The sequence below is a fragment of the Lepidochelys kempii genome, chromosome 5, assembly GCF_965140285.1.
Source record: "Lepidochelys kempii isolate rLepKem1 chromosome 5, rLepKem1.hap1, whole genome shotgun sequence".
In the NCBI taxonomy this organism is placed as follows: Eukaryota; Metazoa; Chordata; order Testudines; family Cheloniidae; genus Lepidochelys; species Lepidochelys kempii.
Genome location: NC_136384.1, coordinates 24,899,465 through 24,925,686, shown reverse-complemented (window position 1 = coordinate 24,925,686; position 26,222 = coordinate 24,899,465). Strand labels below are relative to the sequence as shown.

Genomic DNA, 26,222 nt, shown 5'->3' with positions numbered 1-26,222 from the left:
ATGGGGGAAGCTCCCTAACAGTCCATCCCCACCCCCTGAAAAAAACTGTTCCATACTTTTCCCACCCATACCCAACAACCCAAATTCACACCTAGGTTCCTTCCCAGCAATTTACTCATCTCCCTCAGCTCTTCTGTTACCCCTGGCTCCCCCCAGCCTTTGCACTGCTTCTGAGGGTGTGGGAAATACGATTCGTTATTGTAGTTTAAATGAATTATTACTTGGAGTTCTGTATTAATATGCCTAGTAAGGAATCTGTTTGTCAAAAAAAAAATTCCTGAATCTTTTTTGTTGTCTGTATTGTTAGACATACTTGCTGACAGGTATTTTGAAATAAATGACCAAAAATAATTGAAACTGGTGTGACTATAATGTGTTATTTTGACAACATATGCAGAATTTTAAAATATTGTGTGCATAATTTTTTGGCACAGAATTCCCCCAGGAGTACTAGCTGTAACATGTGGCAGTCCCAGTCTGTTCCACACAGGGCTCTGTATACAATTCCTGGGGGTTATTCCCTGTATCTGACTTACCATAGCAGTTTCTGCCTCCTGAAAATGCCCAGTCACTTCCTGATCAGGGTCCTTTCTCCTGCCTGGCCAATGGAAAAGAAAGTATAATGGGGAACGTAGTCTGCTGCTTGAGCATTTCCTGGATGAGGATCCTTTCTCCTACCAGGCCAGGAGGAAGGGGATATGCAGTGGCGAAGGGCTGATGGGAATTATTGTCTCCTGCTTAGCAGTTTCATCACAGTGTAGTTTCTCTAATGAAGTTCATTATATTAACTCAGGTTACGTGTTGAGTAATAAGAGTAGATTTAAATTGTGTAACAACAGAAGATAGTCGTAGGATGTATACAATACCACTTTTCATTTGCATCAAGTGTACAGTGTCTCTATAAAGATGAGCTGTCCACAAAACCAATAGTGGACTTGTACTACAGTCACTATTCAGCATAGGAAAGAAAATGTGTGAGGATGAGTTGAATGAGGATCCTGCTAGAATAAAGTTGGCATTTAGAGTCTATAGCTATAGATGCAAATTGGTAACAGAAAGGCACAGACAAAATACAAGTTATGAAACCAAGAAACAACTTGAACAATTTTGGATTTTCTTTTGAAAGGTCCAGACAGGCTTTGGACGAACTGGCAGCCATTTCTGGGGATTTCAAACACATGGTGTAGTCCCTGACGTTGTTACCATGGCAAAAGGAATTGGTAATGGTTTTCCAATGGCAGCTGTCGTAACCACACCAGGTATAAGTATTTGTTATTTTAAAGCATGAAATTGAGGTGTATAATAAATATATTGTAGAATAACTTAGCTTCCATAGAGCCTTTTGTCCAACCAGATTACTTTAGAAATATTAAAATATTTAGTCTCAGAACATGCTTACAGGGTTGGTAAGTATGGTCCCCATTGCACACACAAAAAATACTGAGGCATTGAAAGAGTGTAATTTTTTTTTATCAGACTCAGATTGTGCTCCCCATTACACCAGTTCAAATCTAAGGTAAATCCATTAAAATCAATGGTCTTATACTGGGGTAACTGAGATCAGCATCTAGCCCAAATGAGTTGTTGGCAGACCTGACAGAACCCAGAAATCCTGACTGAGTTCACTGCCCTACCCATTAGACATAATACTAAGGAAGCATTCTGGACAACTCCAGAATTGTTGACTGGTTAATACTAACGAGTCAGTGGATTTAATGTCTCAGAGAAATAATGGATGTATTCATTGCTGTAGTGGATAATTCACTAGCTCTGCTGGAAACTTAACTCTTCATCTATTAAAATCCATCCCCCTTCCTTTTAGCATCTGTTACACAGACCATGTATTTTCTGGAACTTTGCCCTAATAAATTCAAATCGGTTACCAAGAATATACCATTTTCTTCTCCTTTTGCCTGGAGTTAAAACAGAGAATGATGCATAGTATTATTAAATGTGAAGTGAAAACTGATAAGTACTTATCATCAGACTTCAGGTAATTGTGAGGAAGGAAATCAATGAATATTCTTTTTCTTTTAGAGATTGCAAATTCCTTGGCTCAAAACCTTCATTTTAACACATTTGGAGGAAACCCTTTGGCCTGTGTAGTTGGATCTGCAGTTCTTGATGTAAGAAGAAAGTGATATGTTCATAGTGTCTTACGTTATTGTTTGCAATGCGTTATGGCAGAGGCAGCTTTGTGCTACTTCCCTTTCCAATGGTGGAACTTCTAATACATACAGAAAATGAGACAAACATTTATTTTTATTAATTCATAGGCAATGTGCCCTTGTAGAAAAAATAAATTGCCTGACTATTCCCATTTCTATAACTGATTTCAACTTGTAGCAGGAATAGGAAGTTTAAATTACTCTAGGGATAATACTATGATTAACAGCTTCATCTTTTTCTTTCCTTGCTTATATTCTTCTTATTTGTCAATAGAAGTATATGGAATTTACTTATGTAGCTGTCATAATTCTATGTAGTTCTGTCCCAGGGAGTTTTCATCATTTTTCCTTTATAGAACCCCTCTAAACTAGCAAAAGCACTTTATTCGGAGGCACATATTTAAAACGTATTTTAACCCTCACAGCTTCCGCTTTAAAAAAAAAAATAGTGAACTTAAATCCTCATGCAACACCTTGAAAAGCATGAGCTACACACATGCTCCTATTGATGTGAGGTAATTTAGTCTGTAACAGCCACATTCACTTGGTCACATGTAAATATCCTTCCTTAAGCCTCATTTTGAAACTGTATTGCCAGGTTCTGAATATCTGGCTCCCATATTACACCCTGATTTTACTGGAGGCTTGTTCCAACAGAATAGGCTGTTGGTCCTCTGAATCGCTCTCTATCGTCACAGTCAGCATAGTAATTAAAAAACCTAGGAGATCCGCCCCCTCCTATTTTTTGTTTAAAATAACTATTACCAGGATAGTTCAGATCCAGGTTCTGTTTTAGCCAATCTTCAAAGTCTGAAAAGGATTAAATTAAGACAATGTGCCAGTTTTAGCCTCGCAAATTGCAAAAACTTTTGTTCTCTTCATTTTTGCAATTCAGTGTACGAGCGGGTTCGTATAGGTCCGTGATTAAATACAATAGCATCTTTTTATTTTTATTTCCAACAGCCCCCAGCTACTGGTGCACGGTCAAGATATTAGATTCTGTGCCAGGAGCTGGGGACTGCTAGAAATAAATCAAATTAAGTTACTGCGTTCTTAAAGTGAATGCTTTGCTAAATATAGCTTAGTAATGTACTCAGGGGTTTCCCAGAAAGCTTTAGGAGTAATAGGTATGCTGTCAAATTATAGGCTCCTTCCATAGTTTGACAGTGCTATGGCAAGGGAAAGAGGGCTAAACTGAACCTGACAGATTTTTAAACGGATTAAGATCGTCAGCTTTATATGCACAGTCAAACCTCACAAATATACACTAGAATCTGGAGATCAATTTTTAATTGGTGGGTAAACAATGAAAAAGGATATGACATAAGCTATGTTGGTTAATTTGACAAGTGTAGTGTAGTTTTTTACAGCATTTCCTATTATACTTGAAGAGGTCAAATTTAAGGCAGGGTTAATAATATATGCCTGTTGTAAATCTTTGCTGAGGGGCATTGAGAATGCAGGCCCGTTATAGGGGGTGCAGATGAGCCAAGTTCTATACATTATTATTTCCCACAACATTTGTTTTTGTATATCATTTTTAACCAGGCTATTGCAGAAGATGGTCTACAAAAGAACAGTGAAGAAGTGGGGACTTACATGCTACTGGAGTTTGCTAAACTGAGAGATAAGTTTGAGATCATTGGAGATGTCCGTGGCAAAGGCCTTATGATTGGGATAGAAATGGTGAAGAATAAGGTTGGTAAATGGCACATGCCCTTCTATTTTACCCCAGTATTAAGACTCAGGCTTCCTGTGAAATGACTATATGCTGACTGACAGCTACTTCTCTGAAAATGAGTCAGAACTCTGCACTGGCTAAAACTTAGAATTTTCAAAGTGCTTAATACATCAGGAATTCTGAATAGTCCCATCCTAAAAGGCAGGACAATCATTAACTTTCTCCAGGGAGGGTGGTAGCAATGGAACACTTGTTGCTTTTTCCATAATTTAGTTTAACATCTAGCCAAAAAAATTGTCTCTCTTCTCTCCCCCCCCCCCCCTTTTCACAGGACAGTCGTCAACCTCTTCCAGCTGAAGAGATGAGTCAGATCTGGGAAGATTGCAAAGACATGGGAGTATTGATTGGCAGGGGTGGAATTTATAGTCAGGTACAGTAACTGATGTTTATGTATCTTTTGTCCTGACTAAATTGCAGTGGAGTTGACTTCTCTAAAAATTACTTCTGTTCAATTTAAGAATTATAAAAAAGTGAGACGTTCATAAACAAGACTATCATGTTTTATGAATATAGCAGATCAAGAAGCTTTATTTGTCTTAATCCTCTCAATTATAGTATATTCAATATAAGTGTTATTTACTACTGTTTGATTCCTACCTTTCAGACAAGAAATGTGACCCTTAATAGTAGTTTGTGATGCATCTATCAACCAATTCTGAATTCCCTAGCTCTGTGGAATTTAGATGCTATCTAAAACAGCAATGCGTACAACTATCAATTCTAGCCTATTGTTCAGTTGTATCAGCACAGCATACACTCAGGAGAGCTGATAAAATTTGATCCAGCTGGGAATAAGAGCATCTCTTCCTTATGAATCCATCAGCATGGGGGCATGACCCAGACTGTTATTAAATACTGTACCCAGTAAATTGTTTGAGAGAACTTATTCCACTCCAAGTAGAATAAGTTAACAGGCAGCAAAGGATTGCTGGCATTTTCCTCCTCTAAGGTAATGGGTAGGGTTATTAGCTTACTGCTGTCAGTGTTCAGAGCCAGGATAGACAGGCAGAGGACTTAACCAGGCTCCCTCAGATCAGCCAGCTTCCTTGGGAATAAGTTATAGTAGGGAAAGGGGTTGGTGGAGACTTGCTGATGTGCATACTGCATCTCAAATTAATTCTTGCATTGCACAATCAACTGTTTTGAACAGACTTGCACCTGTTGAAGGAGGTCTAGTAATATTTCAGCCTGATTATAGATGGTGCAGGTGATCTGTCCTCAGACGGACAGCAGTAGGAGCTGTAAGGGTTCAGCTTCTCTAAAACTATCAATACCCATGCCTGGTCTGATTTTTAAACTACACATCCTAGGGCAAATAGTCTAATATTTAGAAAGCACAGAAGTAAATAATATTTTAAGTCAAAGTTCAACCACAACTGTAACAGTTGATAGGCACTAGTAAGGTTTACATAAGTCAGTGGAATTCAAATAGGAATGATTTTGTTCTGGTTGATTTAAACAGTTGAAAGCCTGAATTAAGTAAGGGAACATATGTTAAAACTAAATTCAATTCCATTCTGAGACACTGCAGAACAGAACCATGAAATGCTTGCCAATGAAAAGAGCATGTGATTGAAGTGCACTACTTAAAATCACATCTTACAAAAATAGATTCACCTGGTATAGAAAACATCACTGTTTTCCCCCCTCTTACCCTCTGGCTGTTCCTTTTGCTAGTTTTATTTTTACACACTTGAAGCCTGCAGCAACACATCTCAGGATGACTAGCTAGGGCTCCCTCCCTTCATTTAATTCCTCTGTCCAGTTATAGCATTGAGGCTTCTTAAAGCACATGCCTAGCATCTGCTGGTGTGAAATTGTTTTCTTGCATGGGAGTAGTTTGCCACTCTTAGACTAGGCTGGTATTACCATTGTTACAACTAGTTTGGTACCTGTTACTTTTTCTAGGATTACTTTTTAAAAAAATGCAGGGATTGGTGTTCGTGTCATTGCACATCAATTAGTCTGTGCCTCCCCCTGTAATTTCAAACTTTCTTCTTTTCTCCCCTCAGACATTTAGAGTTAAACCTCCAATGTGCATTACTAAACAAGATGCAGCCTTTGCAGTGGAAGTATTTCATGCTGCATTAATGAGACACTTGGAAAGAACAGCTGCAAAATAGACTATGAACAATGTTTCTCCTTACTAGGATGTTTGGTAACAGTTGAGAATCACCCTCCAAGCCCTGAAATATTGCTTTAACTACAGCTGGCAAGAAACTTAAAGTATGAAGAGAAGATTGATATAATTTTCCTGAACATGTAACTCTTATGAGTTTAAATAATGTGAAAGATTACTGTGACTCAGTTTGCTACACATGCAAGAAGTCAGTTTTATTGCAATGTTGTGGTAAGAAAACAATACCTATTGTTAACACAAATCAAACCTCATTTTTTAAAATTAGGTAGTGTCTTCCAGCAAGTGACAGTGGCTGGTGTGCTCAGGCTGGCACTACATGAAAAGGTAGGCTGAAGGATACTGCCTTTACAATTCTATCATATCTGGGATAGTTCTTTCTTTCTGCCTGGCCGTTTTGCTCTTAATAGGTGGAATTCTGGATGTAGCTTCTACAGTGACAGAGGGAGTGCTCTGTGTAATCTTGCTACAGTGACATTTGCTTATCCTAACCAAGACTGGAGGCAGCATCACAGGACAAAATACTTTGCTCCTGAAAAACACTTGGTGGAAAACTATGCTACAGTTAGTCATAATAGGAAGTGAGGGGTAGGAGTGAAATTCCTCCAGAGTGGAGGATCTGCTGGAAGCTCTTCAAGCAGGGCCTCAGTGAAGGAAAGTTGTATGAGTAAGCTGTAACAAGAGGATGGATTTTATTTAGTAGTTTTAGAGGAAGATACTTAAATAAGGGTATAATCATTCATCAGTGGGTTCTAGTCTCCTGCCCACTCTCAACAGTGATCTTTTCTCCTTTGACTGATAGCCACTCACCACCTTGTGTCAGCAGCCAGGGATGGTGTTCTCTTCCTCTCTCCTGTCATCAGTAGAGATCTCATATACCTTAGATCTTTTTCCCCATTCAAGATAACTGCTGGATTGTTTAATCCTGTCTGACAATTTATACTTAATTCAGTTTACAAATGTGAGTTAATTTCTTGGTCCAATAAAAGGTATGACACTGCCCTTGTGTATTTTATTCTTTACATTTTGGCTATGTATGCAAAGTTTGGGGATAGATTAGCCCTTATCCTACAAATAGTTTTATAGTTGTGGGGCCTTAATTTGCATCACATCCTAGATAGGAACTAGGGTCCTGTAGGGAACAGTAGAGCAACTTTGTCTTAGTTTTCTAATTTTTTGTTGTTGGTATGGTGGTCTAGAATGGGCAGATGGTCAGACACAGACACCTGTCCATCCTAACTCACATTAGATGAGCTCTGTAAAATAAAAAGAACAAAGTAAGTGTTAAAATAATTTATTTCCTCCTACTGTACACTTCCATTCATACAAGTCCCACTAGGTATCTAGGATGACCAGCTTTAAAGAATATTTGTTATTTTTTCAAGATTAACAGCAAGATGAAATTCAGTCGTTAATGAAGTGTTGGTAAAAAAAATAAACAATTTTTAATACAAGATAAAAATGTTTTGCCACACTGAAATTGCTGCAGGCCCAAGAACTGCTTCCCAATTTAATTTGGATTGTAGGATTCCTGTCCTTTGGTTTTCAGAGACTTTTTTTTTCAAATATGCACCCAAAAACAGAGTTTAAAACAATCAAGAAGTCCTATCTGTTTTTACGTTTCTCTTTTTTGCTTCTGTTGTTCCCAGCACCATTTACAGCTGGTGCTTGCATTGCTTTTGCATGGCCTGTGGCCTTTAAGTGTTCAAACAGTTTATTCCGGGACTGAAATTCACAATTGCAGGTTATACAGTGGATAGGAATATCTTCATTCTGGTAAGAGAAAAAAATACAATGCTTCATGTCAGTAGATACTATAGAAACAATAAAACAATATTTTATTGTTTTACTGGCTAAGGAAGAGTGCATATTAAACAGCAACATTTATCTTCAACAAAGAGCTAACCTCTGAAATGGATAAGCATGAATGATTCTTTCAGAAAAATGTGACCACCAACTCTTTTTGAACATCTGAAAAGTGTTTTATGGCAAATAAGCTCTATTCAGCACTCCTTATTAAGTTCCAAATAGGTTCCTAAATGAACTATGGATCTGCAAGGAAGACTAAGAATTGAAACATAGTGTCCCCTAAAACAAAACTATGCATACTAATGTGTTTGTTTAAAGTTGAGTGACAGTCGGCATTTCAGAAACAGGACTATGAGTGATGGCATTTTTTAATAAAATCAACATGTATTTCTAACTCTCCTTGTCTGTACATTTCTGTTATTAAGAATGGAAACTGCTTTGGGCAGAAGATCATCATCAGCAGGTCCTTCCAGACCTACTTACAAATTTTTTTTTTTTTTAAATCCAAATCTAGATCCATCAGCATGTGTATAATAATTAATATTAAAACTGAGCTGTTGTCACTATAGTTGTACATTGCCTAACACAATGGGGCTCCAACCTGGCTGAGGCCTCTAGGTGCGACTGAAATTCATGGAGGTTAAGTCCATTAATGGCTATTAGCCAGGGTGGGTAAGGAATGGTGTCCCTAGCCTGTTTGTCAGAGGGTGGAGATGAATGGCAGGAGAGAGATCACTAGATCATTACCTGTTAGGTTCACTCCCTCTGGGGCACCTGGCATTGGCCGCTGTCAGTAGACAGGATACTGGGTTGGATGGACCTTTGGTCTGACCCAGTGTGGCCACTCTTGTGTTCTTATGAAACAGTTTCATAGTAATGGCCTACATATGTTTAAGGAGATAGTCAGGCCATTATTTTTAAAGTAAACCTGCATTCGTGCCTAACAGGGCTAACTAGGCGGTGGGTCCCCATTGTTCCATGCAAACATATGGCAGCAGCTCATATCTTTCGTTTGACAGCTAGACAGCCACACAGAGAGAGGCCAGAAGACAGATTTAAGTTTAGCTGGATCTAGTCCAAGATCAATGTATGCAGAAGACTGTCCTAGCTGAAGCTGAAATATTTAGCTTTAAACAAAACACAGCTTTTCTCCAAAGAAAAGGTAAGTTGTATCCAATTTCCTTAGGTTTTGGTAAACAGGCATAAACAGGAAGTGTCTTATGGACAAATACATGAAAACACACAGGGAAAAGCAGCTTTTGAGAACTGGAGAAGAATGTCAGGAGCTGGAAAACTACCAAACCAAAAGACTTTTGTTTTTATGACAGTGTACTGTTTACCAGCCATTGAGAATCTGTAGTTTGAAATACTTTCCACATACCTTATCTTGAAGCTCTGAAGTTACCTTAACAGATTTTTTTGTATCCTTGGCTCTCTTTCCTTTAGGCTTAGGGATGCTGAAAAGACAAGACAGTTTAAGATTACCTTTGTCACACTGAACCAAGTTTTTCAGTGAACACATTCAGCAGGATTGATAGTTTTAAATTACTAAGGCTTTTAAATCTCATGGTCCACTGACTTCAATAGGTACTGGACTGGGACCTAAATGGGCCAAAAAGTTAATTTATTTTTTTAAAATAAAATTTGCACAAACTACCATTTAAGGCATTTTCAGTTCAGTTTTTTGGTCACCATTAATTTCTGCTTAATAAATAGTCTTTTGTGAGTGATTCACTACTTTGAGGGTTCCCTCCCACCTTGTGCAGTTATTCTAATGGAAGTGACTGCTGTAGTTAAAAGTGCATACTGTTCTCCATTCTAACCCATTTCAGACCATTGGAATGTTCTGAAACTTTTGCCTGTGGGACTGAAATATATATTCCAGGCTTGGCATTTGTCCAAAAGTGAATTTTATTGTATTCATAAGCACAAGTTCTGAGCAAAATTGGTTCAACTGTTTGAGAACAAGTTGGGGAAATAAAATGTACTTTACCCCATTACAATTCTGTTAGATATTTTTTTAATGCTGACCAGTTAAAGTGCTGAAACAGCTGGAGTTAGGCATTAGACCTGGAAGCAGCCTGCACAGAGGAGACATGCCGTTTTGAGTGTTTTGGTTTGGGCAAAAAAGCACATGCACAGGGCCTTACAGGTTTACTGGGAAAGGGAGCACTATGCAAGCAAATATACTTAACTTTGCTGTGCAATGAAAATGTAAGGAAGGTGAAGCAGCAGTTGTCGCATTCATGTCACTTCCTTAAAGCTGAAGAATAAGTGAGGTAAGGACTCCACAATGCTTAGTGCATAACTAAGGCTACATTTTAGTCATGGGTATTTTTAGTAAAACTCATGTACAGGTCACGGGCAGTAAACAAAAATTCCACTGTTCATGACCTGTCCAGAACTTTTACTATATACCCCTGACTAAAACTTGGGCCAGGGGGTGATCTGGGGCATCACGGGTGCTGGTCCCATAGTGATGGCAGGGAGGCAGGCAGTGGCCCAGAACCCCTACACGGTAGTGGCGCACGGTCCTGGACCCCTGCTCGTGCTGGGGAGGGTTGGCGGGGCTGGCAGTCTCCCTTCCTCCCTCCGCATGTCCTTGCAGCTCCAAGCAGTAGGGAAGGCCAGAAGTGCTCTGTGTGCTGCCCCTGCCACAAGCTCCGGCTATGCAGCTCCCATTGGCCGGGAACCATAGCCAATGGGAGCTGCGAGGGTGGTGCCTGTGGGCAGGGTCAGTGAGCAGATCCCACTGGCCCCTCTGCCTAGAAGCTGCAGGGACATGCCAGCAACTCCTTACCCCTCCTATACCCAAACTGCCCCAGCAGCTGCTTGATCTCAGGCAGCCCTGGAGCCAGCCATAGCGGGTGCTGCAAATGTCACACAATCTGTGACACATGTGCAGCTTTATGCATAACTTTCAACACAGCTTCACAGGAATGTCTTCCTGCTGCTAAACTGTTTGCATAAAATTTTCCATATAAGTGTCCGCACATCACAGTACTCAAAGACACGAGAACTGGCAAAAGTGGTGTTTAACTGTGCAGTATCTTGAATAAAGGGTCACTTTCCACAGTGGAAGGAGGTAAATAGCAGATCCCCCAAGGCTCTGTAATGGGACCAGTGCTGTTCAACATATTAATAAATGATCTGGAAAAGGAGGTGAATAGTGAGGTGGAAAAGGTTGCAGATGATACAAAATTACTCAAGAGAGTTAAATACAAATCTGAATGTGAAGGTTTACAAAGGGTCCTCACTAAACTGGGTGATAAAATGACAGATGAAATTCAGCATTGATAAATGCAAAGTAATGAACATTGGAAAACATAATCCCAACTTTACATACAAAATGGTGGGGTCTAAATTAGCTGTTCCACTCAAAGAGATCTTGAAGTTATCATGGATAGTTCTCTTAAAACATCTGCTCAATGTGCAGCGGCAGTCAAAAAAGCTAACAAATGTTAGGAACTGTTAGGAAACAAATGATATAGAAATATATGATGGCACTACTTCAACATGTTCAATACTGTGAGCAGTTGTGGTTACCCCATCTTAAAAAAGATGCATTAGAACTGGAAAATGTACAAAAAAGGGCAACAAAAATTATTAGGGGTATTGAACATCTTCCATATGAGGACAGATTAAGAAAACTGGGACTGTTCAGCTTCAAAAAAGAGGCAAGTAAGGGGGGATATGACAGTCTACAAAATCATGAATAGTGTGGAGAAAGTGAATAAGGAAGTCTTATTTACCCCTTCACATAAAACAAGAACTAGGGGTCACCCAATATTAATAGGCAGAAGGTTTAAAACAAACAAAAGGAAGTACTTCTTCACATACAGTAGTCAACCAGGGGATTTTGTAGCCAGCAGATATTGTGAAGGCCAAAAGTATAACTGGATTAAAAAAAGAACTAGGTAAATTCATGGAGAATAGGTCCATCAATAGTTATTAGCCAAGATGGTCATGGACAAACCCTGGGTATCCCAAAGCCTCTGACTGCCAGAAGCTGGTACTGGACAAGAGGGGATCGATAACTCAATTGCCCTATTCCATTGATTCCCTCTGAAGTAACTGGCACTGGCCACCATCAGAAGACGGGATACGGGGATAGATGGACCATTGGTCTAACCCAGTGTGGCCATTCTTATGTTAAACAGTTACTACTGATGGAATATTTCATGTAAGTTACTATTTAAAATGCATAAATGTATGATTTGTACAGTTTTTCCACTAAGCTTGTTTTTTAAACATTTAAAACTTCGTTCCACTTGCTCCAGCCAAAAACTAAGACGGTAAACAGAGTTCTAATTTTACAGGAGGAGTCAAAAATGAGTACTTTAGTATAAACAAAATTGCTGCCTGTAACCAACTGCAGTGGTTCTCAACCAGGAGTACATGTACCCCCTGGGGGTACGCAGAGGTCTTTCGGGGATACATCAAGTCACCTAAATATTTGCCTAGGCAAATATTTACCACCAGGCTACATAAAAAACACTAGCAAAGTCAGTACAAACTAAAACTGCATATTTGTTTATTCTCTATATATTATACACTGAAATGTAAGTACAATATTTATATTCCAATCGATTTATTTTATAATCATATGGTAAAAATGAGAAAGTAAGCAAATTTTTCAGTAACTGTGCCATGATTCTTTTGTATTTTTATATCTGATTTTGGAAGCAAGTAGTTTTTAAGTGAGGTGAAACTTGGGGTATGCAAGCCAAATCAGATTCCTGAAAGGGGTACAGTAGTCTGGAAAGGCTGAGAACTACTGCCTTACTGTGGTGACATTTTGGATAACTATGAAGAATATCGTTATAATTAATGCCCAGAACCACTCATCAAGTTGCTACACAGTTAACAGAATGAGGTTTTTAAAGGCACAAACATGAGTTAAGTGCCTAACTCCCAGTTGTGCCCCTGCCACTTTCCCCTGTAAAGACATTATAAAATCCAGTTGTTAACAGCAAAACAAAGAAATATTATTTACAAGATTACCATGTTTGTTAACAAGGAGGTTTGTCTGGATACTGGTTGTTTATTAAGTGTGGGGTATTTATTTGCAATCTAAACCCAATGCCAAGTTAGGAACCAATTCTAATTTATACCAGTTTTACTCTGCCATAACTCAAATTCAATGGAGTAGCTTTCAGTTTATACTGGTGAGAAAATTCAGGCCTTTAAAACATGGACTATTAAATTAAAGGATGCAACGAAGTGATGCTGTTACCTTTTTGCTTCGCCTTTTGGTTCATTAACTTCATCTACAGCTTCTGCAGCACTTGCTTTTTCAGAAGCAGTATTTCTTTGGCCAACATTTTCCAATTCTTCTGTTATGCTGTCCTCCCGGTCTGCACTGTCAGCTTCTTTTTGTTCAACTGTAGCATCCACTGTAGCATCTTCATAAGTCTGTCCAAAGAAAAAATGTGTATTTATTGCTCTGAGATAATTAGTTGGCAACTGTGTGTACAGTAATTGCAGATTTAACAATTAAACAATTTGCCTCAACGAAAATCTAGCATGTCTGTTTTTACACTGATGTTTTGTGAGAGACGCAGTGAGGTGAAAAGACCTGAAGTTTTGGCTGTGACATTTTGAGAAAGAATCAGCCTGTGATGAAGAGAAGAGAGCCAAAGAGTCTTTATCAAAGGTCTAAGAGGTACAGCTCAGACTCTGCCGGAACCCATAGCACATAGCCATTAAGGCATAAAGAAGGGAGGATGGAATGATCTTGTCCCTTCCAACCCTGATATTCTAGGATTCTATACATCGAAACAGCTACATTTTTTTTTTGGTAATTTTTTTATTAGGTGATTCTATCAGGACCATTATTAAAGTTGCCTGATAAGCAACTGAAAACAAGGTTTTCTAATGGGAAGTATGACTGCCAAACTTAAGCATTCGGGCTGAAATTTTCCATGCCAGGTGTTTGCCTCAGGAAAATTTCAGCCAAAACATTGCAACTGTTACCCAGATCAACAAGGGTCAAGGAGATCTGAGGCAACCAGATAGAAGATTTTCTCAACCTTCTAAACACTGAAAGGGTAACAATTAGAATTGTAAAAAGAAAAGGAGTACTTGTGGCACCTTAGAGACTAACCAATTTATTTGAGCATGAGCTTTCGTGAGCTACAGCTCACTTCTGATGAAGTGAGCTGTAGCTCACGAAAGCTCATGCTCAAATAAATTGGTTAGTCTCTAAGGTGCCACAAGTACTCCTTTTCTTTTTGCGAATACAGACTAACACGGCTGTTCCTCTGAAACCTGTAATTAGAATTGTGTTGGGTGGAAGTGGGGTGCTGGGAGAAGAGAGAAGGAGAATCAATACATTAGTTACTTTACTAAACTCAGACAAAGTAAACTAAAGCTACAAGAGAACCTCACTAATCTGCACTGATGTGGAAAGGCCCAGTACAGATTACTGAATTTTGTGGATTACTGAGTGCTGTTTGCAAGGTTAGTGCACAGTACTATGCTTCTCTTGGGGCCAGTGGATTAGCAGCAATTCACTTCTGGCACTCCGAACTGCCTCTCTCAATCTTAAAAATAGAAGATTATATATTGGACAATAGTTGGCCATATTGTCAGAGTTGAGTGATGGTTTTCTGAACAACACGCATCCAACAGTTTCCTGAATGGAAGGCAGCAACTTGTTCTAATTGAGAGAAAGGATGGTCCGGTGGTTAGGGCATTAGACTAGGATTTACGATATCTGAGTTCAGTTCCCTGCACTGCCACAGACTTACTGTGTAACCATGGGCAAGCCACATCGAAAACCGCAGCGCAGACAGGCTGTCTGTCAAATGGGACTAATAGCACTGCCCTACTTCACAGGGGTGTTGGCAGGATAAATGCACCGAAGATTGTGAAGTGCTCAGATACTAGAATAATGGGGGTTATACAAGTACCTAAGTTAAAACAGATATGGATTCAGAGTGTCTTTGAAATCAATGGACTCATTGAGAAATACACCAGTCGATTAGATGTAATAAATTTAACAGCTTTTCCCAGTCTCTTGAATTCCTAATTCCCTCAGTTTTTTGAGGCTACTGGAAAGCTAAATCATAAGACCACAGAAATAGCTAACCAAGTCTTACATAGTTTCCTTAGATTTTCAACAGAGCCACAGAAAGATTTTGCATAAACTCCATACCGTCATCATTTTATGTTTCTTTTTCTTCTTCTTGGAGAGTCTGTAAAGGTAAAAGTTGAATGCATTTTTAGATTCTAAAATATAATATTGGCAAAGGTCAAAACCCAATAATTCTATGCTACATTTTAAGTAATAGTGGTTCTGATCTCACTTGTATCACAAATGCAACAAGAAGTCATAGCTAGGAAAACAACACTCTCAAGAGTCCTGAAGTGAAAACAGTTTGCTGTTTTGTGCACTGTTTAGGGTATTTAGTGACATCTCTATAGCTTTCTTGCTCAAACTGAATCTGAAAACCCTGATCCTTAATGACTGGACATTCAGAAACCAGCTTAATCATAAACATAGTACAGCTTTTAAAAATATGCTATATCTTGCATAAACTAGCTTCCAATTAACTGAAGCAAACAAGTTTTCTAGGCTAGTCATAATGCCTGACAGACAATGCTGTACCTACACAACCAACACTCTGCCTGTAACAAGGTCTCCTCCTTCAAAATATTAACATCTTTGCTTTGCCTTGACATTTACTTTCTATAAAGCCAGAAGATAAGTAGTGGGAGATCATTGTCCTACAACAGTCTATTCCAATGATATAATTAAAAATCTACTTTTTTGTTGGGACTTTGGTGCAAACAGCTATTTTAACAACTCGTGCAGTACAATTAAATAAGTCCTGATGTGATCATATGCCTATCCCAGGGCCTTATTTCAGAGCCTCATAAAGACCACTATTATGTATCCTAACTTTAACAAATGCTATAGTAAGTGTAAGCAATCTATTTTTAAGGTACTTCTGTTTGGGTGTTTCTTCCATTTCTTCATCTTCTTTGGTATTCACTCCATTTTTGTCATCTGTAGATACAGAAAATTCCTCCTCCTCCTCCTCCAGCTGTTGCCGTAACAGCGCTACCATCTCTCGGTGCTTCTTTGACTTTTCATGGTTCTTCATTCTATGAAGAGCAGTAGATAATTACTAGATTCTATGAATCGTGCAATTGTTTCTCTAAGCAAATTTTGTTTCATTTACATATAAAGGTCTCTGATCAATGACAATGGTTAATTCCTTTCAGCGTTCAGAGTAGGAAATTCTAATATAAAAATACCTACTTGAATGAAAAGGGGTTGAGCCTTTCAAAGCCACCTAGAACATGTGGATGCCCAAATGCCATTACAAAGGATTAACTTTAATGGATATTGGGTGCCCAGATAACCTAGGTGAATCTGAAAGTGTCCAAGCTTTTCAAAGAAACAAAAAACTTACGCTTTCTCAGTCTTCAAGGATTTGTCACAAGCAGGGCAGTACAAGTCATCATAAAATTCAGCATCTTCAGCTTCATCACTCAGTTTATCTGAAAAGGGAAGGGGAAGGAAATTGGCTCAGTGATTCTTAGGAGATACTGAGTAATTAAAGACACAACAATGCCCATTCAAGCCCTTTAGGATTACTGAAGTGTGCAGAGTGATAAGAACTCTTTCCCTAAATAATTTGTTCCTTCCCCGCAAAACTACAAATAAGCATCTATTACTAACATGAAGATAAGTGTTCAAAAGGAGAACAGAACACTATGGGACTAAACTTTTTCCTTAAATATCTCAATTGAAGTGAGTGATGTATGCCAGCAGCAAATCCAGACTTAAGCCTTGAGGATTTAAATGCAGCAGTATGATTATGTACATACAAAAATGGAACAACTGCAAGGTCTTTTTATAGGTATCAAATCAAAGATATATTAACAGACCCTTACCATCTATTTCTTCTCTTGGCTCCTGTTCCTCTTTTTCCTCTTCATCATCAGATCCATCTCCAAATTCCTTTTCATACTGTGCTTCCATCTGCTGCAATTCTCTCTCTAGATCAGACATAGTTATCCAGCTCTGCTCTTTATATTGCTCACCAAGCCTTTAAGCAGAATACAACAACTTTTTATATTCCAGAAAATTAAGTGGTAACAGTATTTTATTTAAGGGTCATTATTTGGTCATGTTCACTTATTTAAAAAGAAGGAAACCCCCTAGCTGTCTTGTCTCAACGAAATGCAACACACACCAGTAACTACAGTTTCTTTGTAGGGACTGGAAAACTGAGCCAATACGGTCTGATTTATATAACTACTGTACAATTACTCTTCAACAGCTGTACTTCAGCTATTCAGATCTTCACTCCAATTGCCTCCTGCACTCAATTTTCAAGCTCTTTGCCCGCAGCAAGACCACCACTTGGGCTTCATTACCTTCAGTGGAAAACAAATATCCACTCTATTAAAAACATCCAAAAACAATGAAAGTGGGCCTCTGGATTTTCTGGAAAGAAGAGTGGTTAAATATTTAAGCTCCTTTCTCTGCCTCTTTCCAGATCGGCAAGGCTTTTATGCCAAGAATATATTTTGCGTTTACAGTGAGAGAATCCCAGCCCCCTGCTCCTCATTCACTCTTGAAATATAAAGAAAATATATTGCACTTAGCCCAGGGACAGTATTTCTTTCTGAGATGTGGGGAGCGAAAGACAAAAGTGAGAGAGAAAGGTCAGGAATGAAGGGCAAAAAGGCTTTTTCCCCTTCCCCAAATTTACCTTCTAGCAGTTTGAGTTTAACAGCTCATTCTTTTATGCAAGTTTGTTCCTTTCATTTAAAATGAGTATCAAAAATTTTAGTTAACGTGCAGATATTCGGCGTTGATACAAATCATCACAGGCTAATAAACGCCTCATCTTCAGAGGTATAGATTACTACCGAATGAGAAGCACCTTTCCTCTCAAGTTAAATCAACCGCTAATCAGTCCTGTACATTGTTTCCACAGCTAAAATTTACCATGTTCTAAAGTGTTCCCAAAGTTTAAGAAACAAATTGGGGTATGAAGTTTATATTGTGCGATATTCTTGGCATGATGGTAAGCTAGTTAGTAAATTTGTCATAAAACAACACTACTAAGCAGTTGGGCAAGTGTAGCTTTTAAGTGGTCTTAAAGTATAGTCCCATGCAAAGCACACTGAATTCTAGACTAGATTACTGAAAAGGTACAGGTCACACAGCCAAAGTCCAAATCCGAGGAAAATGGTTGCAAACATCAATCAAGCAGATGAAAAAAAGGCTTTTAATCACCAATGCCATGACGGATACAAAATGTCCCTCAACTGTGATACTCTGTGATAAAGGAACGACAGATCCCCTTAAAAAGTAACAGAACTCTCACCACCACCCGCTTCACTTATCCTCAGCATCCTTCTGCCAACCTGCTACCTCTGTCTTGTGGATTATCTGACATTGAAGACTTTAGCAACAATAAAATACTGATTATTAAAACTTATTTCATATTTCTTTACTACCCACAAGGTGTTGGGTACAAGGAGGACTGTCTCTGCCATGAGCAGCTCAGTCTTCAAATCTCAGACTTAAGGACAAAAGTTAGAAATGCCAACATTTACTCTTTAAAACAATGTAAGCTGCAGGTGGTAAAAATATGACTCAATATGAATCTCCCATGATTATTTCTCAGTTTCAAAAATGCTTCCTTCAATATTTACATACTTAGCTTGTTTGAGTTTTTGCTGTCTCCGGAGCTCCTCTGCTTTTCTAGCTTTTTCTGCATTCTGTTCCTCTATGAGTTTTCTGTGTGCCTGTACTCTCTTATCTCTTTTACGAATAAAAGCCACTAGCTGACGAACCAGTTCATTCCTCTCCTTTCTTGCTTTGTCTCTAGTTTTCTTGTTCTCTTTCTCCATAGCTCGTTTCTCCCAACGGTTTGATGCCTGCCGTGTGTCATACTCCTCTTTCCAAGCAAAGTTCTTTTGAGTACAGAAACTCTGCCAGTAAGCATAAAAAGGATGGACTACCTGTTGGAAAAAAGGGAATTGGCAAAAGTTGTAAGACATCATATTGAAAAAAAGCAACCAAAGACTATTTAGATTTTCATAGATATACAAAAAGAAAAGGAGGACTTGTGGCACCTTAGAGACTAACAAATTTATCTGAGCATAAGCTTTCGTGAGAAGTGAGCTGTAGCTCACGAAAGCTTATGCTCAGATAAATTTGTTAGTCTCTAAGGTGCCACAAGTACTCCTTTTCTTTTTGCGAATACAAACTAACACAGCTGCTACTCTGAAACCTGTCATTATGCATAGATATACAAACTCCAAAGCCAGAAGGGACCCTTATCTCATTTGACTTCCTGTATACACAACCCATATAATTTTTTCCAGAAGCTGGATTAAAGCAGGTCTTTTAGATGGATATCTAATCTCATTTTAAAGACTCCAAGTGGTGCTGAATACACCACTTCTCACGGTAAACTGTTCCATTGTTTAACTACCCTCACTGGTAGAAAATTGCATCTACGGCCCCCACTAATCAGATATCTTGTGTGTGTGCATATACCTATACACAGTGATCAAGTCACCTCTCACGTTCTCTTAACGTAAAGAGATTGAGTTTCTTAAGCTTCACATCGTAAGGCTTTCTTTTTTTTTTTTTTTTTCTTTTCTCCAAACCCTGGATCATTGTTGTAGTTCTCTTTTGAACGCTCTCTGGTATTTACACACGCTTGAAACACAGACACCAACACTGGACATAGTATCCTACTACTGGCCTTACCACCACCACTATGTAGAAAAGCAAGATTATTCCCTATTCCCCTTTTTATATATCCAAGGATCACACTAGCCCTTTTAGCCTCAGCATTTCTGAGTGACTGCTGTCCAAGACGGTTTCCCACCCTGTTGGTGTAAACTGCACTCTTGTTCCCTGGTGTGTTATCTTGCATTTAGCTGAATTAAAATGTATTTTGTTTGATTGTGGACCATTTAAGTAGGTGATTCAGATGACTCCATAACAGTCATCAATCTTCATTGCTACTTATTACCCGACCAATCTGTGTCATCTGCAAATGTAACCAGCAAAGATTTCATATCTAAATTGTTGATAAAAATATTGAATAGCACTGAACCAAGAACTGATCCTTGAGGGACTCTGCTAGAAAACTGCATCACTCATTGATGTCTCCCCACTAACAAGTACATTTTGAGATCTGTCAATGAGCCAATTTTTAATCCATCTCTAATGTATGCCATTAGTTCCATATGCAAGTTTTTAAATCCAGATGTCATGCCTTAGTAAGAAATATCGAAGGGCAACAAAAATGATTAGGGGACTGAAACACATGAGTTATGAGGAGAGGCTGAGGGAGCTGGGATTGTTTAGCCTGCAGAAGAGAAGAATGAGGGGGGATTTGATAGCTGCTTTCAACTACCTGAAAGGGGGTTCCAAAGAGGATGGCTCTAGACTGTTCTCAATGGTAGCAGATGACAGAACGAGGAGTAATGGTCTCAAGTTGCAGTGGGGGAGGTTTAGATTGGATATTAGGAAAAACTTTTTCACTAAGAGGGTGGTGAAACACTGGAATGCGTTACCTAGGGAGGTGGTAGAATCTCCTTCCTTAGAGGTTTTTAAGGTCAGGCTTGACAAAGCCCTGGCTGGGATGATTTAACTGGGAATTGGTCCTGCTTTGAGCAGGGGGTTGGACTAGATGACCTTCTGGGGTCCCTTCCAACCCTGATATTCTATGATTCTATGATCTTGGATTTCTCCATGTGGAAAAAGATTTAAAATTTTACTGAAGCCGAGTTCATATGAAGTGAATTTTTAAAAGCTGCCATTGGCCTGTGATATCAGTAAGGGGGTAGGTCTTTGGCCTAAGAAGGGATAAGATGGTAGTAAAACCCCTCTTCACTGTTACAATAGTAACCAGTTAAGCATCATCCAGGTTTTCCTGTAAAGATACTACTGGCAACTCCCACTGTAACTACCACCATTAAAAAAAGTCTTTTTATCCATTTAAGGAGATGGAAAAAACAAAAAACAGAAAACCTCCCACAGTTTAAGCATCTGAAATGAAAAATCACTAAGCCTTTTATTGTGGCAATATCCAATATTCCTCTTCCCTCAAGAGAGTTATTTAAGTGGGGCTTTTCCCTATGACAGTCTTAGATGGTATTCACTGCCCTTTCTGGAGGTAGCAAGAAGAGGTTAGTTTAAATGCTCTTGAATTGTTGCTGCTGCTTTTGGAAGACCAATGCTGTTTCCTCTTTTAAGACAAAAGACTCACATGGGGAGAGAAAAAAATAGCAAATATAAAAAATATAGCTTGTCTCAGGTGCTGATTTTCACTTGCAACCGTGCTGATGGAGAAACACAGACCTAGCACATGGTCTTATTAGCCACTCTTATTAGCTAACTCATGCCAGCTTTGGGCTGTTTAAGACCTTGCTTTTAGCTGGTCTCTCCGGCCACAGGTTCACGGAAGTGTTGAGAAAGCTGGCCAAGACTGCACCTAAGTCCAACTCTCAGAAAACAGAAGGTAGAGATAGATAGGAAAGAGGAGAAATAAGGCGGAGGAGGACAGCGACAGAGGAATGGGGTGACAACAGGCACCCAAAGTTCACACTCCAGATTCACACCAGCTTTAGCCAAGGCTGCTGAAAGCGACATATCACCTGGTTCCATCTTTCTGGCCCAATCTGGTCAGAATGCCTTTCAGGATCAGGATGAAGGCCCAATAATGTCATGGTGGATCTCAAGGTCCCAGGAAATTGTTGCACTGGCAGTCAATGTTAAAAATTGTTTGCTTTAATCCATGGCTCCCACAGTTTCCATTTAGTGACCCCAGATAAACAAGGTCAAAGATGATGTGTCAACCTCATTCCATCAAAACATTTTGGTGATTCATCCATAAACATTTCCTCCCATTTCTACAATTTTCAGCTCATCATGCCAACCCATGACTTTACTCACAGCCTTGAAGGCCCCTTATCACAGTCCAGTTTGTAACAGACTATTTGTCTCCAACTTCTACTGACTTTCATAAACAATTTTCTCTAATAGTCTGTGTTAGGACTTTGATTATCTTGGGCAATTTAGAGTACATGTCTCTGAACAGGCGGCTAGAAGGTACATCAGTATACACAGTGAAAATAGTGTTACTGAAAATCGCACTTCACTGGAGTATTTTGTCCTTGTTTTCATACTAATTTTCATCGGATTTGTACAAAATATGTACAAATTACTCGACTGATTAAAAGTATAATATTTAAATTTTAAGAGGAAGTATTACAAAGAGGTAAAAGCAAGAAGGAACAGGGTAGAATATGTATTTAGGGCCAGTGCTCTTAAGTGCTTATATAGGGAGCTGATTGCCAGCTTACTGCTTTAATGCAGCATAAACATGCTAGTAGGTTCTGGGAAGAATTTTACAAAGGGAAATTTTCAGTTGTTACAGATAGTTGGCATGGCAGAATGAAAGGATCAGCCTCTGGGAGAGGAAGTGAGAAATGACAGAACAGCTGGAGTATTATGGAAATATAAAGCGGGGGTATCACCATGAAAAGCCTTAGATGGCAGGAGAGTTCAGTAGAAGTCACAATTGTTGGTTATCCACTATCTCTTGGGTATTTTATGTTATGCAGTCAGCAAGTTTTATTTTTGTTATTGTGGTTTAACAAAAAGGAAAAATTATAAAAGAGACCGTATTTTGTATTAATAAATAGTTACCACATCTTCAGGTATTCCTTGCTGTAATACATAGCATTTCAGAACACTGGCAAGGCTGGTTTCAATCAGACATCAAGAATTAAATCTATCCTTTTATTTCTTAAGTCTAGTCTACACCTTTAAATGTTACTGCTATAACTAAGCCAGTAATGGGTATGATTTTTTAACCAACATAAATATGCCAGTATAAGGAGCTTTTTTCCAGTGTATTCTATTTCACTTCACTGAACAGGAATAAATTATACTGATACAAGCACTTTTATACTGGTATAACTGCATCTACACTAGGGGTTTTGACACTTAACTATGTCAGTATAGGTACATTGGCGAAAGGTTTAAGTATACACAAGGCATTAAATAAGAGCTTTTGGTAGGGCAGGGAAGGCTTTATGTACACATTGGGCCAGATTCAACTCTCAATAAATGTCAATGGGAGCCTTTCTTCTGATTTCAAATGGAAATGGATTAAGCCCCAATTCCTAGAGATATTACGGTGTAACAAATAGTTTAGACTTCTAAACATTATATATCTTACCTTATCATAATCACTTTGAGAGTATCCAAAAGTAGGGAATTCTTCAATATCCTCCTGAGATATATATTCCATCTCTTCCTTTGCAATATTTTCAAAAACTTGACGATAGACTGCAAAGAACCCCTGAAATACACACCATTGTTACTGAGGAATTAATTGTATGCCTATGCAACTAAAGAATTAAAATGATCAACTTCAGAGAAAGATCACTATTTAAATTCTACAGTAACAGTTTTAAGTCAAAATAAAGACTTTGTATACCAAAATAAGTGATTATGCCAGGCTCTAGGAGCCCTTCCAATTTTTAAAATTTAAAAAAAAAATCATAATCAACTAATACAAATATTGGGTCCATTGTGACCCAGGCAGTTGTGTTGGACTAAGGCAGAAGAGAATTCCAAAAACAAGAACTGTCTACCAGCAGTTCCATTATTATAAATTAAGGGTGTTCCAGCTCACTGCAGCTATGGCAGTACCACAGGGAGATGGTCAATCTCTCAGGCAGGCATGTTCCAAACCATTTAGGCCTTTTTAGATCAATATCAACACCTTAAACTCCACCTGGAAGTTAAATGGCAGCAAGTGCATACCCCAGATCACTGGCATAATGCTGCTTTTTATATCCTAAAGCATTCCGACTTGTGAAACATCTCAGCATAATAGGATTGCCCAGTGAAAGCGAAGCGCCTGGGGATGTATTATATGTAAAGTGTTGTTATATAATTGTACAGCAATATTGATTAAGGGGACATTTAAAACTGACTAAATATCCAATGTATGTTTTCCTCCCCCACCCCCTTTTTTAAAGTTTACCGTAAACATTTTTCAACTTATGTTCAGTAATTTTAAGAATGGTGTATCAATGCACCAATTTACTTCCATCGCTTTTTTTTTTTTTTTTTTAAAGTTTTAACTTGACTCAGTAGAGAATCAGTTCATTACCTCTTCATCATCACCATATCCAGAGTAACAGTTAACAGTGAAGTAGCGCAGCAGATCCAAACTATCATCTTGATACTCTCCATCAACCCCTCCTTTCAGCAGAGCTTCCCTGTGGTTATCATACCTAGCAGAAAACAGCACCAAGAACACACATAACTTAAGACAATCACAGAGATGAAAACCCAAGGTAGTGGGGGGACCTTCCAGTTGTTCATGGAATACCTATTACTTTTACTGTAACTCTTTTGGGAGAAAATTATCTAACATATTTGAATAAGATGTTTCTTAAGGATTCCAAGAACGTGAATTACAGGTTCTACAGATCTCTAAACACATTCTCCAGGCCCTCCCCACTTTTATGCTAGTGTATGCCATTTGTTTTTTTAGTACGTGAAAAAGTGGAAATAGTGCTTCCTGAAAAAGTAGCTAAACATATGAAGCAAGCAGCTCATAGTTATCCAAGGAGGGAAAAAAGGGTGCATGCAACTATAAACCTGGGACACTCATACCTGAGAGAGAACCAGAAGCAAAAGCTATTTAAAAACACAACAAATCGATCAAGGAACACAGTTTTTAAAAGGTGATTTCAAGTGTTCTTTGTTACAAGAATACAACTAATGTGTTCTGTAGCTGTAAACCTGGGACCTAACAGTTGTATACATCATTACTAGTGAGAGGAAACTCATCTGGCTGTTATCCTCTAAAATCTCAGTCCAGACTACCAACACAAGGAAATCACAAATGATTTCAATGGGAGTCCTGCCTAAAACAGGAATGCATAATCAGGCCCTTTGTTAGATTGTCTTTTCTGCCCCACTGGCAGACAAATATTACCTACCAAGCTCTTTCTTGAGGATCACTCAGTACATCATATGCCGCTTGGATTAATTTGAACTGTTCTGCTGCTTCATCAGCATTTTCTAGATTTTTGTCTGCAATAGAAGTCATTACAATTAAACCATAAAAATCATAGCAATAGCCGGGGCTCATGTCACAAAGTAATTATTTAGGAAATCAGACAAATGAAGAAAAAAAGTCCATTCAGAAGGACAACTCAAGGCCCTTATTGGATGTATTGGGTACACCACAACTGACTAAAATACAACTGCTGATCCGGCTTCATCATTCATTAATGTTTCTCCTTCAACCATCTCTCTGCCAAATTAACAGCCACATTAAGAACAAGTCTGGAGAATTAATATTTAAGTATAACTTGAAGTGATACTGCTGCACATAAACAAACAGTTAAAGGAACAATGTCAATAAGAATTACAAAATAGTTTCAGATACTACACCTGTCTCTGAGTCTTCTTGACAACTTTTGTGGTTTTAGAATAAAGTTTTCTTATTTAAAAAGGAAGTGTACTCTTCCCTGTTACAGGCTGACATAACCATGCAAACAAGGGAAACTGACTATCCATAAAGTGACACTGAGCGCACAACGCAAACAGGAAAAATACAAAAGATATTTTGAAAAGTCATCCTATGTGCTGTCTGGAAGGAATTACTCCACAGGTCAGACTGGCAATGACCTTGGGGAGATTTTGCCTTCCTCTGCAGCATGGGACACTTGCCAATATAATCTAGATGTATCTCACTTAAACGGGGCTGGCGGGTGAGCCAGGAGACATACCCGTGAGATGGTAGCACTCCGCCGGGCGCCCCGCCCCGAACCCACATACCTGAGCGATGCCTCAAGCGGGGTGGTGGGGGGGGGGGGGCAATGCGCGGCCTCAACAGCCCGGCCAGGCGATGGGAACCCCGGGCTCAGCCAATGGGACACGGGAGCCGGGCCGGGGCGCAGGGTCTGACCCCGCAGAGCCCCGCGCGGCTGCGTCCACCGCCCGCCTGCCCTAGGCCTGCCCTCTCCGAGCGGGGAACGCCGGCGCGGCTGTTCCCCGCTGTGGTGCGGGCCGGCCCGGGACGCCGGGCCCGGCGCGGGGAAAGGGGCGGCCCGGCCTGGAGGAGCGAGCCACGGCGGCCCCGAGCCCGGCGTACCTGGGTGCCAGCGCAGCGCCAGTCTCCGGTACGCCCGCTTCAGCTCCTCGTCGGAGGCGTCGCGCGCCAGCCCCAGAACCTCGTAGTGACACTTCATCGCGGCGCGCGGAACCCGAGGAGCCGCCTCGGCTCCGCGCGACGGGGACGCCGGCCGGCCTTGCCGCCGGCAGCGCACAGGGCGGGGCTGGAAG

The 26,222-nt window shown here is 39.5% G+C and overlaps 2 protein-coding genes across 3 annotated transcripts in view; one reads left to right on the top strand and one right to left on the bottom strand.

The window, feature by feature from the left end:
• AGXT2 (alanine--glyoxylate aminotransferase 2) overlaps positions 1-8,249 on the top strand; it is a 25,903-nt gene extending 17,654 nt beyond the window's left edge. For both annotated transcript variants that reach the window (XM_073343719.2, XM_073343718.2), the window contains exons 10-14: positions 1,127-1,259; positions 2,038-2,126; positions 3,717-3,866; positions 4,181-4,279; positions 5,922-8,249. In XM_073343719.2, the coding sequence (XP_073199820.1) occupies positions 1,127-1,259; positions 2,038-2,126; positions 3,717-3,866; positions 4,181-4,279; positions 5,922-6,032 (582 nt within the window). In that variant the 3' untranslated portion in view covers positions 6,033-8,249. The remainder of the gene's footprint in view (positions 1-1,126; positions 1,260-2,037; positions 2,127-3,716; positions 3,867-4,180; positions 4,280-5,921) is intronic.
• DNAJC21 (DnaJ heat shock protein family (Hsp40) member C21) lies at positions 7,325-26,222 on the bottom strand. The gene is made up of 12 exons (XM_073343717.2): positions 26,032-26,222; positions 24,872-24,965; positions 24,034-24,157; positions 23,092-23,214; positions 18,543-18,847; positions 16,763-16,917; positions 16,279-16,366; positions 15,809-15,967; positions 15,015-15,054; positions 13,092-13,270; positions 9,237-9,312; positions 7,325-7,819 (listed from the first exon to the last, which is right to left on the bottom strand). The coding sequence occupies exons 1-12, from the start codon at positions 26,126-26,128 to the stop codon at positions 7,652-7,654; spliced, it is 1,608 nt and encodes a 535-aa protein (XP_073199818.1). The 5' UTR covers positions 26,129-26,222; the 3' UTR covers positions 7,325-7,651.